The sequence below is a fragment of the Poecile atricapillus genome, chromosome 21, assembly GCF_030490865.1.
Source record: "Poecile atricapillus isolate bPoeAtr1 chromosome 21, bPoeAtr1.hap1, whole genome shotgun sequence".
NCBI lineage: Eukaryota > Metazoa > Chordata > Aves > Passeriformes > Paridae > Poecile > Poecile atricapillus.
The window spans coordinates 2,177,352-2,194,453 of NC_081269.1; the positions used below are offsets into that span (position 1 = coordinate 2,177,352).

Consider the following 17,102-nt stretch of genomic DNA (forward strand, 5'->3'; position numbering starts at 1 on the left):
TCTTTGGTTTGTTTAAAGGGGTTAGCCCTTCATGTGCTTGTTGCTAAACTTTTGAACTCTGAAGTATTGATTAGAAGCTATTTTTATTAAACTTAAACAAGTCTGTATTCTCCTATGGTGCCAAGTTAGATGTTATTCCAAAAGGGAGAGTTTTGCTCCATTTAACTGTTTGGATTTGGTAGCAGGACGTGCTCTGGACACTCTGCTACAAACACTCCTGTGCTCATGTGTTCCTTTCTGTGTGTTTGATGCATTTCAAGCTGTGAACTGCTGATGGTCAAGTCCCTTTTTTTTTTCTTTTTTTTTTTTTTCAGTTTACATCAAGTTAAAAAGCAGATTTTTTTTCTTTTTTTCTCATCTTTCCTTCAATCTGTAAATCTAATGTCAAAAAGGGACAGTATCCCTTTGTCACCTGACTGCTGGGAACCGGGAGATTGTCCCAGGGAGCTGCATGTGTGCAAGCCCTGTGCCACATCTCCAGGGGAACAGCAGCAGGACAGAGGTGCTGAGAGATGATTTGACTTTGTGACGTGCCCACACAGAGGTGTTTGTCCCTTGGCTGTGAGGTTTGACATTTGTAGCTTCCAGGTATGGGCAGGTAGGTGCTTACGCTGGGAATTAGGGAGAAATCCTTGGCTTGCTTCCCATGCCAGGGCCCTGTGGTCTCTTGAGGGATGAAAGGTTTCCAGTTTTTCTCTCTCTGAAGGGGATACAGTCTCTTTAAACTCGGCTCTTAACTCTCTGTGTGGAAGGTAGATGATACTAATGTTGCCTGATTTCTCTTGCATTTACTCGGTATAACCCTTTGAGCACTGGCTGCATGCTGTTAGTTCGAACCAGGCTGCTTCTTTTACACCAAATTTCACCAAGTTTCACTCTGAGTTGAGAGCATTTGTGTGAGTACCTGCTCCTGTTGGGTGATCTGTTCTTCCTGCCAAAGGCTGCAGCGAGAGGAGCCCTGCCCCGGGCACCCTCAAAGGGTTATCTGCTGCACTGACACACCTGTAAAGTACCTTTTTCTTTGGCATTACTGGAGATTCTCTGTATATTTTAATCAACTTCCGTTTTTTTTGCTGCTTTTTCTAATGTCTGATTTCAACTAAACATTTCCTGTGTGAATGTGCCTTTTCAGATCTGCTTTGATATCTCTCTTCTGCAAGTATTGACCTGCATGCTTTACTCTGATACCGCCCTTCCGAGCTCCTCTGTATCACTATCTTTTGTGATCTGTAAGTCCTGCTGTGTTAATAAATATTATCTTGGCATATTTTGAAAACGTGGGGATGTGTGTGATTTGTTGCAAACCAGCAGTGTATCTCTTTTTCCTCAAAAATACAGAGTTTAAGGCTCTAGTATCCCCTTAAGCTGGCGGGTGCCTCTCTCTTGCAGAGCAGGGTGTGGGTGAGCTGCTTTCTCCTCTTCCAACGCTTTGACCTCGCTCCCTGTGACCTTCTGAATCTTTACATATCAGCCTAAATAATATTTTTCCAAAGGTCTGTGTTTGATAGGGATGGAGTGGAGGAAAAGTGTGGTGGCAAGGCTGTTTCTGTGATTTGGCACTGAAAAACTGTGTTGCTGTCTAGACTTTTATGAGTAGAGGCCCACTCAATAATATTTTGATATTTATTTAGCTAATCCAGTGTGAGTTAACCAGAACCCCAAAGTAAATTTTCCATTTGGGAAGTTCTGCCTTCTAAATATTGAAACTTTCAAACATGAATGACAGCTGCAAATTTGTGGCATGCAATTATGTCACTCCAAATTCCTCCAGCTCCTGAGCCGCTGACAGCTTGGGATTAGCATCAAATTAGCAGATGAGGTAAAAAGCTAAAAATAACTGAGATATGGAATAGTTAAAATGTTGTGAGGTTTTGGAGTTGCCACAAGAGCAGAAACCAGCCCAGGAAGCAGAATGTGGCTTTTCCTCTTTACACCAAGCTAGAGAGACTTTAAAAGGGAAAAAAAGAAAAAGGAAGCAAACCACAACACCCCTCCTTGGTTCTGGAGATTAGTAGGTCATGCCTAGCCCTAAAGATTTTTAAACCAAAGCTTTGAACATAAAGCTGAGATCTAATTCTGCAGGGCTTGTGCAGTTCGTGTTTGTTCAGCCAGTCATCCCTGGAGGAGGGAGAGGAACGTTCAGGACTGTATTTATTATGTTTTTGTCCAGACTTGACAGTCAGATTGACTCCCTCGCCCTCATTTGGGTTAATTCTGCACACAGAAGAGCTTATCCACCCTGGTTTATCCCGGGAAGGCTCTGACAGGGAGGGTGTGGATGTGTTTGCTATGGCCTTCCCAGGGGCCTCTGTGTGACTGACTCCCAGTGTCAGCTCAAGGGGTTTTGTTTTGCTGTAAAATGTTGTTTATCATGATATTTTCAAAATAGCTAGCAAATCCTGTAATTCCACAGGTTTGGAGCATTTTCTCTCCTATTTCCTTCATTTTAATTTATCTTACAGTCAGCATTCTTGACAGTTTCCACCTTGGCTGTGGCCATTCTCAAATGGGAATAATTCCATATTGTTAGCTTTTCCAGGCTTCCCCAGGTGAGAAATGGGCTTTGGATTTTTCTGGTTGCTGATAGGCACGACACTGATAGCAGCACAACTCTGTGTTCCTCCAGTCTCATCTCCTTTGAGCAGGTGGAGCCCCTCTGGAAGCAGAGAGCAGGTGGTGCCTGTCCCCTGCAGGCTCTGGGTGGCTGCTCAGGCTGCAGGGGATGTTCCCAGGGTAACAGCACTGATCTGGGAACAGAGCTCCACCACCTGTGTCACCCTAACAACCAGAACGTGACACCAGAGTCAGATTTATTCATCAGACTTCAATATCCACTGAAATATGGAAATCTGAAAGTCTCCTATGCTGGCTGAAATCCCTGAATTTATTCCAGTGTCCCTGAATTGTCTTTCTCAGTTTTCTTCAGACAGTCTCTAATGCTGTCAAGGGTTTTCCTTAAATGATTAAACTGTTGACATTGAAGGCTCCAGCTTGTAATTAGCCTCCAGCCATAACTTAATCCTTGGTGGATGAAATAAATTATTATAGTTGGCTCAAATCAGGGGTGGCAAGTTTTTCTGTAGATGAGATAAGACTGGGAAGCAGTATTTTATCTGTATTTCATCCTGCTGTACGTTCCTTGCAGCCAGTGCTTTGCCTTGGCTGGCTCCTGCAGGTGCACCTGCTCCCAGGTGATGATCAGGCAGCTTGGACTTTGGGTTCCACATTCTTATTTTTCATACTTCTCACTAAATTGTTTTAGGACTGCTGGAGCTGTTAACACTGACTGAACACAGTGTTTTTCCTGTGTTATAATGTTCCTAAGAGAAGGTTTATTCACTGGAGTGATCCTTCTGGAATTATCCAAAAAAAAAAATCAAATGTACAGAATTGAACCATTACATTTCACCTCTTCAGATGTTTCGTGTCTGCCTGAGAATTCACACACAGAGAATCTTGACTCCTAGTTTGTGAATAATTAAATTATTGTTCTGTCTCCCCTGTCCTGACCTATTGATTGCAGATCAGTTCAGGATTCCCCCTGGAGCGTGCTGCTGATCCTGCCTGTGCCTGAGCCAGGACTGGATCAGCAGTGCCCTGACCTGGGCCTTTAGGATGTGTTTGCAGCTCAAAATCTTAGCAGTTATCAAAGGAATAATTCCCAACAGGATGTGAGTGTGCAGATCCTCGGGGTGGGACCATCTCTCCTCCCTTTCTCTCCCAGGGAGTGCCGGAACAATGCAAGGCTCAAATCTTTGCTGGTTTTTGGAGTCAACACAAAGTGAAGGGAAAGCAGAGGTTGCCTGGTAGCTGGTGGTATTTGCAGGATTCCAGGATTAATTACAGCTGGCTCACGTGTTGGAGGTGGTTCTGGCTCTCTCTTTCATGCAAAGCTTTCATTTCTCTTCTTTAAACAAAAACTTGAGAGCTCAGGGTGTGGGCTGTGGTGATAAATCACCGACCCCTCTGCAGGCGGCTCCTTTCACCTCAGAGCCTTCTTCCAGTGCCGAGAGCAGGTGATCTCATCTCTGTTTCCCCTCTGCAAGCTGCTCTGCACCTTCAGAGCTCGACATCTTGGCTGTGTGCAGGGGCTCAGCTCTGGGTTTGGGATGCTGGCGTGGCTGAAGTGGCAGCTGCAGGAGGGCCCTGGGGAGGATGACACACTGTCCCTCGCTGACCCGTGGCAGTGGCCATTGAGCCCCAGCACTGTACTGTGTGTTTCTTAGGTTTTTCATTAGCCATGGATGTGGGTCATGCCTGGGAAGCAGCCCAGAGCCTGCCCTCCCCTTCCAGTGAGATGCATAAACCGAGGCAGAAATGGTTTGTTCGAATGGTTTCATCCTGGGGCTGCTGGGGCTGGAGTGAATAGAGAGGACAGCTGGGAAGGCAGCTTGTTCCCACGGTGGCTCTGTCACAGCCCAGTGTGCCAGCCCATGGTGTGTTCAGCACCAGGATCTCAGCCCCACTGAGGCTCAGGGAGAACATTTTGTGCTCTGGGTTTGCTGTCCCTGCAGCCGGACCCCGGGCGCTGTGCAGCGGCTGCGGCTCTAATCCAAGCTGACAATTGTTCCTGCTGGAAAACAAATGCCAAATGTAGGATAGGAGGGCTCTGCTGGGGAGGGGGTTCATGCTCTAATGACACTGCCCAGCCCCTGGCTCCGTGTGCCTTCGCTGGGGATCAGTCTCAGTGTGGAGGTGAAAGATCAGTGGGGTGGCAGCAGCCAGAGCCCCCGGGCACTGCAGGCTCTGATCTCACACCTGCCCCTGGCAGGGAGAAGAACCTATTGGGCCATGTAATCACCAGGTGGGTATAAATGTTTGGAGCGTTCTGCAAAATAATTGGATTTTCTCTAGACTTAGCTTTTACAAACTATTTATTCAGTTAAAACATGATCTCTGCAATATCCCTGTCAGTGCTGGCACCTGGAAGTTTGACAAGTCGGCCGTGCGGCGCTGCAGGAGCCCTGATAAGCTCCAACAGGATTTCTAGGCTTTTTTAGATCCTTGCAGCACATTTTTATATGTTATTTGTATCAAAGCACGAATATAAAATTAAAGTGTATTAATACTTTATCAGAGGAATGGAAAAGTCAGCCCAGTCTTCTGTGTGGTTGGATTTGATAAGATGAAATAACGCATTAAAGGTGTTTGAGTTGTAACATTTATATTTTGATTGTAGATTCTGGAGCCAGAAAACTCAACTGGTGATCTGTGCAGTCTGGACTGGCCAGAAACTCTTTTTTTTTTTAGTGTTTCTTCACTACCATAGTGGCATGGTGACTTTCAGCTTAAAATGTAAGACGGCATTTAAAGGTCAAGGCTTACATTCATTGAACAGAGAAATTTTTGTATGAAATGCTCAGGTATTTTCCAGATTTATTTTTGTGCAAACTCCAGTTTAAGCCTCAGTGAAACAACAATTCACTGTGTTTGTTCTTGCAGTTCCTCCACGCTCTCAGCAAGTTGTTCTTAGGCGGCGTAGAGAGTTTGAGGTTTGAACTTCAGCTCCTAATTGTGGGGGTTTGTTTCAGATGTGGATGACTTAAAGGGTGGCCCGTTTGGAAGCTGTCACAGTGGCTCTGCAGTCAGCAGCCTGGCGAGCTACGACTGGTCCGGCTCCGACAGGGACGACGTCCAGCAGGGCAAGAAGCTCTCGTGCTTCGCCCAGCCCGCGGGGAGCGGCTCCTCCGCGGCCACCTCTGTCCTCCAGAAGAAAGAGACCTTGTTTGGCAGCTCAGAAAACATCACCATGACAACGGTTTCCAAAGTGACAACCTTCTCCAGCGAGGATGCTTTGCAGGATGTTTCCTTTGCAGCCTTTGCAAACTTTAAGGACTCCGGGCCGGTCTCGAGCGGTCCGAGTGACGACGATGTCGGGGACTTTGGGGATTTTGCCAGACTTCCCTCGGAAGCTCAGGAAGCTGCAGCAGCTGACACGGCCCTGGGCACCGATTTCCTCGCTGGAGTCTCCTCTGAGCTGCGGAGGGAGGCTGCAGATGACTTTGGAGAGTTCCAAAGTGAAAAACCAAAAATCAGCAAGTTCGACTTCTTGGTGGCAACTTCCCAAGGCAAGGTGAAATCCAGTGAGGAGATGATCAAGAGCGAGCTGGCCACCTTTGACCTGTCTGTGCAAGGTAAGCCTGCCCACAGTTGAGGAACCTCATGATGCATGTGCTTATCAAAGGCTGATTTTGCTAATAGAATTATAAATTAGCTAATGGGGGTTGTTCTGGAGGCTGCTGGAAACCACCTGAATCTTCTCATCGATTTCTGTGGCATTTGGAGCAGGTCTTTTTCTACAAGGAAAATATTTGTTGTGCCAGAAACCTGTAAGAATTGGGGGACTGGGGAAATCTGCAGCAGTCACTGAGTAAAGAGAAATATTTGTTCTTCTGGAGGAAGGGGACAACCCTTGCTGCCACTTCATTAATTTTAAATAGCCTGGGTCTTCAGAGTGAAGGAATAACTTTTTACAACCTGACCTTTTAGGGTCTCACAAGAGGAGCCTGAGCCTGGGGGACAGAGAAATCAGTCGCTCCTCACCTCTGCCAGCTCTGGAGCAGCCCTTCAGGGACCGGTCGAACACCCTGAGCGAGAAGCCAGCCCTGCCCGTGATCAGGGACAAGTACAAGGACCTGACTGGGGAGGTGGAGGTAAGGAGCTGTCTGGAACACACCTGAGCTGGCACTGGCATCAAGGGGCTTCTGTATCCAACTTTTTGGGGCTTTACCTGTTTGGATATGGGTATGACTGTGAGGTGGTGCCCAGGTGCAGTTGGATGTTGTGAGTGGAACCTGGAAGTTTCTTCTCTCACATCTTTAAAGGGAAGTGGGAAACACAGAATGTTGTCTGAAACACAGAATCACTTGACCTTGCAGCCTAAGCTTATGACTGGAAATTAGTTACAGTTTAAATCTAATCCCAGCTTTGGCAGAGACCTTTTGCTTTGGGAAATGGCATCACTTTTTGGCTGTGTGGTAGTTATTTCTCTTGCTTATCCTGAGAAGAGATGGGAAAAGGACTCAGATTAAATTCTGCTAATCCCTATTGCTAGAACAGCAGACTGTAACAAATGTGTCAGGAGGAGGTGTATGCAATGAAACCTTTTACCCACTCCTATATGTTCTCCTTTTGAAACTCATTCCCACTCCCAGAAATCAAATTTTAGAGTTCAGGTGCGTAGAGAATCTTGAAAGAATGGGGAGGAATTAGGAACAGATCGGTTAGAAGTTCACACTGCTGATCTGCAAATAATCTCTTAAAATACCTGTCTGCTGTGTGTCTGTTGTGTAGGAGAGAGGGAGGGAAATGTGTGTAGAAACAAGACTGAGCCTGTCCTTCTCTTTGCTCTAGGAGAGCGAGAGGTACGCCTACGAATGGCAGAGGTGCCTGGAGAGTGCCCTGCAGGTGAGTGTGGCACTTCCTCCTCCTCCAGATCCTTCCCTTCTGCCTGCAGGACCTGCCTCACTCAGTGTTTGAGACCAACAGGCAGACAAAGTGTGGGAATCAGCCCTGGGAATTGCAGTTTTTAAACCAAAAGCTGCCACCTCCTCAGCTGAACACCCAACACTGATCTCTCTGTCACTGGGGATTAGTCTGGCTTTTCCCTGAATATTCCAGCTCTCTGGTTAGTGGGGTGGTGCCGTGTTTGGGTGCCCAGTGTTGTGTGTTCAGGGCTCTGGTACCAGTGCCTGGCTCCTCAGGGCTTCCTGAGGGACAGAATTTGTTGATGTGCCCAGGGACCATTCATGTGCTGCTGTCAGACATTTCACAGCCAGATCAGGGCCTTAACATTTCTTCTTTGCATTTGAGTATAGAGAGCCCAAACTGTGAATGCTCTTATTAAATTAGACAGCAAGGCATGCATGCTCTTAAAACTCTTTATTTTGGTAATGAAAATATTGGGGGGAACACATTAAGGTTTTAAATGTTCATACTTTCCCCTGATCCACTTGAGCAGGAGTATATAAGAACATGTGATGGAGTGTGGCAATCATTCCATGTTTAATTTGTCTCCTTTTCTGAATAACAGTTTGTGCTGGGGGCAATCTTGTTTGTAATGATTATTTAAAGATAGAAACCCCATCATTTTATGAAATTCATTTCCAACAGGTCATAAAGAAAGCAAACGACACCTTAAATGGAATCAGCAGTTCATCTGTTTGCACTGAAGTTATCCAGTCTGCTCAAGGCATGGAATATTTACAGGGTATGTTTTAATTTTCCATGTGTTTTACACTGAAAGTTCTTCCCTAAAAAACAGGAATATAGAATCACTCTTCCCCAAATGGCATTATTTTTTATCTTCATCTTTGCCTGCATCTGAATAATGAAGAACTCTTCTGCCAGATAAATGTAACTCCAGCTTTGAACTAACCAACCCTCCATGGCCACCCCTCCTGTGCCACTCTGGTTTTGCCATTTGTGAGCTCAGGGCTGGAGATCCAGTTCATTCTCTGCAATCCTCGCCTGTTTTACATCCACAGGGGTTGTTGAAGTCTACAGAGTAACAAAGAGGGTGGAGCTGGGCATCAAAGCAACTGCTGTTTGCAGTGAGAAGCTGCAGCAGCTGCTGAAGGATATTGATAAAGTGTGGAACAACCTGATCAGCTTCATGTCCCTGGCTGCACTAACGGTAAGACCCAAATAAGCTGCCTGGTTGCTAAAACAAATGTCATAATTTTATTTAAAGAAGCTTTGCAGGGTCTGCTGACTTGACAGTTTGTGTTTCTTCTCTTGCAAAATGGAAATTAATTTATTTGTGAAAGCCAGTTTAAAACCCTCTAAGAAAACTGCTATTTATGCAGAAACATGATGTTGTCTTACTTAGTACCTTAATGGTTTAGGTGAATTCCTGGGTGTCTCTGGACATCTCCATCCAATAAGGCAAATTTAATAAAATCCAAATAAGCCATTTTGCAAAGCCAGAATGACATGGACATGTCTTGTTTTTCATATCCCTGCAGTTGGCTTTAATGCTCACAATTCCATAACCCACAGTGGAGCAACACAGGAACAACTGAACTGTTCTCCCTCCTCTCTGCATTTGGAAATGCCCAAGTTTGTTTTGGTTCCTGCCATAGACTAAACAGCTTTTCTTGCTCTGCTCTGCCTGGAAAAGCTCCCAGACAGCCTGATAGGAGCTGGAGAGCTTTGGACACAGCTGGGTGAGGGATGGTCTGAGGAGTGGCCCTTTAGAGCAGGAGCATCCCATGGGAATGGGAATGAATCCGTGCAGAGGAGCTGGGATGGAGAGGGGCACACAGAGGTGCAGAACAGGCACAAACAGAAGGCAGGAAAATCACCCTGCCATTAAACACCTTGTGGGGTTTGTGTTGCAGGAGAGATACAATGTGCAAAATGACTTCCTTTAACCATGGAAAACCTCCTAATTTTAGGGAATCAGCCATCTGTGTGTGCTTTACATGGACTCACACCGTGGATCCCTTTGACTCAGTGCATATCCAAGGAGCCTTTGGGATCAGCACATCCCACCAAGCATCACTGAGCAGATCATTACCATGGGGAGGTTTCCACTGAGCATTTTAATTTGTGGCTTCCTCCTTGCACTGCAGCTGTGCCCACAGAAGGTTTTTCCTTCCCAATAAACACTCATTTATAAGTAAGGCTTGGAATTCTTGGTTTCTGCTTGAAATATCCATCTCTAGCTCACTGTCATTCCCTGTAAGGCAGGTATTATAAATGATCAGTTCCTTTTTACACACCTTTTGCACATTTTAAACCCCCCCAGGTATTTTGGTGATGTCCTGTGATGCACAGAGCCTGCCATCTTAGGAAATTTAAATCCTCAGCATTTTACTGCCTGGCAGAAGATGTTGGTAGACCTGGATTCACCTGTTTGAACTCTGGCATTGTTGATAGGAACAATCCCCAAAACTATCAGGGTCTTTTCCTAATTTAAACAGGTGGATTAAAACACAGTTGCTGAAGTGCTTTTCCTTGGAAGATTACAGGGATTACCTGAAAGTCCAAAGCTTGGCCCTGTGTTCTCTGAGCCACAGCAGCTCCTGGCTCGTAGCTCCATCCAAAGTTCAAGCACATCAGGAGCTGCAAGCAGTGACTTCTCACATGCACACACAGTCCAGAGCTGAACTTACCAAAAACCAGGGACTCATGGCTCCTGTAATTCTGCAGATCACCCCTTTTCTTGCTTCTCTTCCCCACGGGGTTCACTGGAAGGGGTGGAACCCACACTTCTGGTGTTACAGTCACGGATCCTAGATGATGCAGAAGTGCCAATTAACTGCAGAGAAGGATTCCAGATCCCAGACATGTGCTTGGAAAGGTTAATTTTATCTTTTAAAGGATTTTGTTACAAGGTAATTTTATGCACAGTCTTGTGGTTTTTCACAGCAAATTGCAGGATGACCTTCTCATTTGTTTCACTCATGCATTTGGTAAACAAATATTAGAGTGCCTTTATTAATTTGATTGATCTACTTAGAGATTAAAGGGTGTTTTTTTTTCAGGATTCCAATTATTCTCCAGCCATTCAGCAGGGCAGCGTGAGCAGCATACCCCGAGTGTGGATGGGATCACAGCATTTTTTAAGCTCATTTCTAGTCATTGCTTTTATTTGCATTATTATTTTCATGCAAAATTTGAATAGTTTTATATCATCCTGATGCAGTATTTTAATTAATCATTTATCCTGTGGCTGAAATGTGAGCTTAAGTACTGGAAAAATGACCACATTAATTTATTATTAGGGGCTTGTTCTCCCACCCTTTGCTCTAACCTGAGCATGTTGTGGCTGGTGGCCTGAATGCCATGGTTTGGTTAACCTTACTATCCCATTTTGTACTGTTCTGCCATGCTGTAGGTTCAAAAAAACCCCAAAAAGGGAAAACCAGCTGCCCTTTTTTGCTGAGGCAATACCAGGGAGTCCAGGACTGAGCCCTGCTGCAGCCACCTCCCCAGGGCTGGCTGGGAGAGCTCCCTTCCCACAGCTACACAAACACCTGCAGATGCTCTGTTTGCCTTCCCCCAGTTCCCAGTGCATCCCTTTGGATGTGAGAATGTGCAACTCAAGAATTCCTTCCTTTGTAGTTGAGGCCTTTTTAAAGGTTTTGAGTGTTATGAGTTTGTGCTGATGGAGATGGCAAATCCACCCTGACAGCTTTGGTGACTGTCACCCCTGCTGTGCCACATGACACGCTGGCTCTTGGTGCTCAGTAATTTTGATCATGTCTGAAACTTTCTGAGGCACTGAAAATGCCTAAATGTTCCTGTCTCCTTTCTTTAGCCAGATGAAAACTCCCTGGATTTCTCTTCCTGTATGCTGCGCCCAGGGATTAAGAATGCCCAGGACCTTGCCTGTGGAGTGTGTCTCCTAAACGTGGATTCCAGAAGCAAAGTAAGTGTGCTGCTTAAACTCCTTTTGAACCTACAGTTTGGGCTTCCATTTATAGAATCCCAGACTGGTTTGGGTTGGAAAGGACTTTCAGGCTCATCCAGGGCCACCTTCCACTAGCCCAGGTTGTCCAGCCTGGCCTTGGACACTTCCAGGGATGGGCGCATTGAAAAAATGCTCATGCTCATAATTTGTAAACTCTTTCCTTTAGAGGGGTCTCAATAAAATCTTACAATTGTGAATGTCCAGTGTTCCTTGGGCTTTGGTGTGACAGAGCTGTGGAGAAAGGGTTGAGTTTAATTGTTTGTAATAGGCAAGAAACTGGGATATTAAGATTTTAAAAAGCATACGTATTTTTTTAACAAATAAAAGTCTTTTAATGACTTTTCTTCATGAAATGGCTCGCCAAAGGGGACTGCTGCCACTAGCAGAGCTGGGAGGGACTCCCAGGACATGTGCAGAGTTGTGCCAATCAGTTAAAAATAGAGGCACTTTTCCTGACTTTTTGGTTTCAACATTATTTCAGAAAGAAGAGAAACCTGTGGAAGAACTTCCCAAAAAAGTATGAACCTGTAAAAAACATTCTTTCTAGACTCATTCTTCTTGAGTGTGGAAGGCTGAGCTGCTGATGGGCTCTCAGCTGTCATTCTCAATTGTATCAATCATTAATCCTCTTCTCCAGTCATGTTTTGTGGCTGTTAACTCTTGATCTGATCAACTAACATGCTCCAGAGCCTCCCCCTGTCTGTCTGCATGCCTGTGCCTTGTGCCCAGCTCTCTGGTTTTGTGCTCCTTCTGTTGTGTGGTAGAAAATCCCTCAGTTCCCAAATTTTGTGCTGCCTGTGTGTCTGTAGCAAGAGAGGGGGGATTTCAGGGGCTTTGTGCTAGAAATATTGACTTTTGGCTTTGTGTAGCAGGCAGTGGCATTTTTAGAAATCTCTGCAGGAAATCCAGGGTGTGGAGAGCAGGGCTGGGATATTTTTTTAAATGGAGAGCTGTGAGGCATTGGAAAGTATCTCCTAGCAACAAACAGCGAGGTGGTTTCAGCCTGTTCATGGCTTCACACGCTCAGAGGCTTCTATTGTAAAGCAGCTTCAATTAACAGGAGGAAGTAGATCAAATTCAAGCTGAAATAACACTAATAGCAAGAATTGCACCTGCCTAACCCACAGCCAGGCTGGAGCCAGGGAAATAAATGCAGGAGCTGTCTGCTGGCAAGCAGGACAAGCTTTTCCTTCGGTAGGGAGGTGGAACAGAAGCAGAAGATGCAGGAAACAAGGTGAGTTAGCTGCCAGGGGTCAGGCCAGGGCTCCCTTCCTGCAGGTGTGGGTTACTCAGGGGTGATGGCTGAAGGTTTTGTCCACCTGTGACTAAAATCAAATAGATGAGGTGGAGGGCTCAGGGGAGAGTCCTGTGCTGTTTTCCACTTTAGGTTTAGACCCTGGAGGGGATCAGACTGTCACACTTGTTTCAATTCTTCCTGCAGGCCTTTAATTCTGAGACAGATAACTTCAAGCTGGCGTACGGAGGGCACCAGTACCACGCCAGCTGTGCCAACTTCTGGATCAACTGTGTGGAGCCCAAACCTCCAGGGCTCATCCTGCCAGACCTGCTCTGAAAGCAGCTGCTCTGCAGGTGGAGCTTTGGGTCTAATCATGCAGGACTTGGGGTAACTGCTGTGGTGGAGAGGCTGGAGCTGGGTTTGAAACGTTTGGGGTTGGTTTTTGGTCCAAAAATCAACGGATTAAAGCCTCTGTTACAGATGGTGAAGAATTCACTTCTAATGGCCAAGGTTTCAGAAATAACTGGAAAATATGTAGTATGGGAAAAAAAAAATAGCATTTCAGTCTTTCTGAAGATGAAAACGTTATCCTGTGTAAAAGCAGCCTGGTAACCATGTGCATAAACCTGGGAGAGGCTGGCATGGAGCTTCCCAGAGAATCTGGAATGCTGGGCTGATTTGCATTGAAACAACCACTTAAATACTTGAAGTCTGTATTTGCAAGCAAATCTTTTCCTTAACGTTTTTAGGACATGGACCTTGATGTTCTTTAAGTATTTGCTGCTGTGATATCACAGCACATGAGTCACAGCAGCATCCGAGGCAGAATGAATTATTGACTCAAGGAGAAGCTGCTGGGTGTTTGTGCTTCCACTGCTCTGTGTTGGAAGTTGTGCTGGATGCAGAACTGGTTAGTGCTGGAAGGTGAGGACTGGAAAACTGCTGTAATTTTCCCTGTGCTATGTTCTGTAGTGCAGGCAGCTGGAGTTTAAAACTCATGGTCTTTGTTGTAAATACAGATAAATTTCCCTGGATTAGTCCTGAGCTCCAGGTAGGATTTTGTCTCTCCTGACCTTTTGGGAGCTGTGTGGCTGCAGTACTGCTGAAAGCTGGACTCTGCTGATGCAGCACATCTGCTGCTGTGTAGATTCTTTCCCTTTTTTGGCTGTGGAGATGCTGTTCATGATGGGATGGGATGACTGTGTGTGGCTCCTGCAGTCTGCTGCTACCTGTAGCAACGTGTTCCTGTGACTCAGAGCTGGCAGCACAAGGAGGCCCGTGGCTCCTGCAGCAGGAAGTGGGATTTAACACCCAAAGGGATTTAACCCTCGGATTTGGTGGTCTCAGCAAGCTGTGTTTGAAGCAGGCATTGTGTCCCTGCTGGTTTGTGGCTTTTGTAGGTGCCTCTCTGGACAGGTTTGTGTCACAGACTCTCATTGAATGTTACCTGTACATCTAAAGTACCTGGCTCCTCCTTCAGATCCAGTATCCAGAGGGGAGTGCAGTCCATGGAGTTACAGGATTTTAAACCTGTGTTACAAGAGTCATCCCACAACCCTGTCTAGGTCTGCAAGGAATGAAGTGGGGTGTGAATCCATAGGGTGCAACTTTCTCCTTAATTCTTTGGCTTAGTCTCTCAGATCTGTCCCTTTCCTCCAGAGATGTCAACAGCTTCTCCAAGTTAATCCTGCCCCATTACAAGTACCTGACACTGACCTGTGGTTATTTGCTGAGACAGAAATTACAATGAGGAAAACGATGCTTTGTATTTAAAAAACAAACAGGATTAGTTATACAAAACTATTAATTAGCCCAAATGAAAGAATCTTGGCTCAGAGGTGTCTGGCTCCTTCCTTACACCAATTACAATAAATCTCCTTGCTGCCTCAAATTAGCTCATTCATGAAATAAAGCACCGTGTGCCTCCAGCTCCAGCTGATCCAGAGGCAGATTTCCCGTGCTGTGCTTCCCACATCCTGCCCAGGAATTACCAAAAAAACCAGAGAAGCAACTCCTTGCTGGGGCTGCTGTGCCCCTCACCAGTGTTCCCACAGGAGTTTGGGGACAGGGAGCCACTGGCAGGGATTCTCCAGTGGCTGGGAGAGGCTGGTGCTGAGGGAATGCTGTGTTGGGAAAAGGGAGTTTACTGTCAGCCTGGTTTTGCACCACAGCTCCCCAACACTTTGCTAGAGAGGAATTTTTTCTCCTAATTAAAAGAAAATGCCACAAATAAGAGGTCGTGGTGTGAGATTTAAAGCACCAGCTGTGCTGTCACAGGAGCACCTTCCAGTGCTGGTTTTTCTGTACCTGTTAGCGCCTCAGCCCCTCTCTGAGCTGCAGCCAGCGTGTCTTTTGGCCCATAAAAAATGGGATGGACATTTACAATTCCAACTGCAGCAGAGCTCACTGAAGGGTGACACTGCTGCTCTCCTCTTCCCACAGCAGGGAGAGCAGCAGGCACCATCCCTGTCTTTGTGGGGAGCAGGAAGGGCTCTGCTCCATCAGCTGTGGGAGCACAGGGAACGTTTGCATGGAGATCCCCTCGATAAAGGCATTGCACAAGGAGGATCAGCTGCAGCTCCCAGTCATTCCAATGACTCACTGGAGCATTCAGCATCCTCTCAGATGTTGTTGCCAGCCAAAGCCCAGTGTCCTTCCAAGCTGTATCCAAGGTGACAGGATTGTCACAGCCCACCTTCCCCCACTGCAGGCCCCTGGACACGCTGCCTTCCCCTTGCTTGTGTCCAATTGCAGACCTGTAACTCCTTTTCCTGCATGGATTCTCTCACTGGAGAAGAGAAACGAGATTTTCTTGGTTTTTTTAATCTATGTGTAGATAGCTAAAACGGGCTGCCTTGGCAGTGACCTGTGCAAAGTGGGGTTTCTGTCTCTGTGTATATTTGGAGTTCTGAGGAATTATTTGCTCGGTTATTTAATGTATTTATGGCTTAACCCCGTTGTGTTCCTGGTGCTTCTGTGCCGTGGCAGCTTCTCCTGGTGCTGGGGGCTGCTCCAGCCTCCTGCCTGCCCCTCCCTCCTCGTGCTGGGCTGAGTCCCTGCAGCCCTCCGGAGGTCACCTGTGCCCTGGGGATTGTCACCCCCTGCACTCCCCATCCCTCCCAAGGACTTTTCCTCCCTGGCAGCAGCTTCTCCTCGCTGGGTTTGGTGGGAACAGCTCCTTGCCCAAAATCCCTGGCAGGGTGTGGGAGTGAGGGTGAAGTTCAGCCCCAGGCTGAGCAGGAGCTCATGGAAACCCATGGAATGCTCCCAGTCCTGTCAGCTGCATTGGGAATCATAAACTTGAAACAAAACCTGCCTTTCCAATAAAAGCTGCTATTGTACAAACTGCTGCTTTGGATTTACTTTTTAATTCTGCACCTGTATTTAATTCCAGCTCTCGGTGTTAAAATAGGAATGTCATAATTTTATGAAGAAGAGTGACCAGAAAACTTCTCTTTCTATTGTGATTCTTCTTCTGCCCTCTGGGCAAATGTTGTTTTTCTTCCAGAAGTGGTTTTGTGATTATTAGTTGGAGCTGTTTGGGTTTGTGCTGGAGTTTCTGCTGATATTTCAAATCCAGTGAGAATAAGTGTTATTAATTGACTTTAGTACCTTGTTTACTCCCTTAATTCCTGCGATGATTTATAAATCCTGTGTTGAGATTCAAACCTGGTGTTCAATAAAAAGCTTGTTTCATATCTGACCAGCCTGGGAAACTGAAATATTTATATCATCATGTAAGTGAAACCTGCTCTGTGGCTGGGATGGGAAAGATGTCTCACCAAATATTGCAAGATATAAAACATTTTTCAGACAATTAAGACACCATTTGGAAAAGCCTGTGGGGAGCAGAAGGGCTGTTCCCCTCAAAGCCAGTGGATGTGCTCAGAGCAACCCAAGCTAAACCAGGGCTCTCTCTTTGGTTTCTGTGGATTTGAGAATGGAGAAAAAACTGGATTTTGAGGGGGAAAACACTTGAGTAAAATCTTTAGCTGTAGTGAATACAAGAGGAGCTGTTGCAGTGAAATCTCCACAAGCACTAACACTGTAATATAACCCTGAATGGAGATTTCAGGTGAATTCTTTGTTTCCTCAGGTGCTTTATTAGGCAATTTAATTTTTTATAGGTCTAATTTTCCCTTGTGTTTAAAGTCAGACTTTGGTGCCTTCTTGGCTGAACATCAGCATCTCCCTCTCCCCTCAGTCCTCGGGCAGTGTGTGCATAAAGTCTATACAATAATTCAAAGGGGAGAATTTTTCACCTTCCATTTTTTATACCAAAAATGCTGTTAAACCTTACTTTGCCCATTTTTAGGTACAGTTTAATTTTGTAAGCAATTTCAGTTTTTAGCATTTTTTTCTCTTTAAAAATGTCATGTGTTGGAACGTCTCCAGGCCAATGATTAATTTTGATTTTCACTCTCTACTTCCTCATTTACCATTTCC

At 45.8% G+C, this 17,102-nt stretch overlaps 1 protein-coding gene across 5 annotated transcripts in view; it reads left to right on the top strand.

Annotated features, from left to right (window-relative positions):
- Window positions 1-13,700, top strand: part of SYNRG (synergin gamma) — a 33,569-nt gene extending 19,869 nt beyond the window's left edge. For 3 of the 5 annotated variants that reach the window (XM_058854550.1, XM_058854552.1, XM_058854553.1), the window contains 8 exons: window positions 5,532-6,134; window positions 6,490-6,653; window positions 7,354-7,407; window positions 8,113-8,209; window positions 8,487-8,635; window positions 11,267-11,377; window positions 11,901-11,936; window positions 12,861-13,700. In XM_058854550.1, the coding sequence (XP_058710533.1) occupies window positions 5,532-6,134; window positions 6,490-6,653; window positions 7,354-7,407; window positions 8,113-8,209; window positions 8,487-8,635; window positions 11,267-11,377; window positions 11,901-11,936; window positions 12,861-12,992 (1,346 nt within the window). In that variant the 3' untranslated portion in view covers window positions 12,993-13,700. The remainder of the gene's footprint in view (window positions 1-5,531; window positions 6,135-6,489; window positions 6,654-7,353; window positions 7,408-8,112; window positions 8,210-8,486; window positions 8,636-11,266; window positions 11,378-11,900; window positions 11,937-12,860) is intronic. The other 2 variants (XM_058854551.1, XM_058854554.1) reach the window with 1 other exon arrangement.
- Window positions 13,701-17,102: the final 3,402 nt, after the last annotated feature.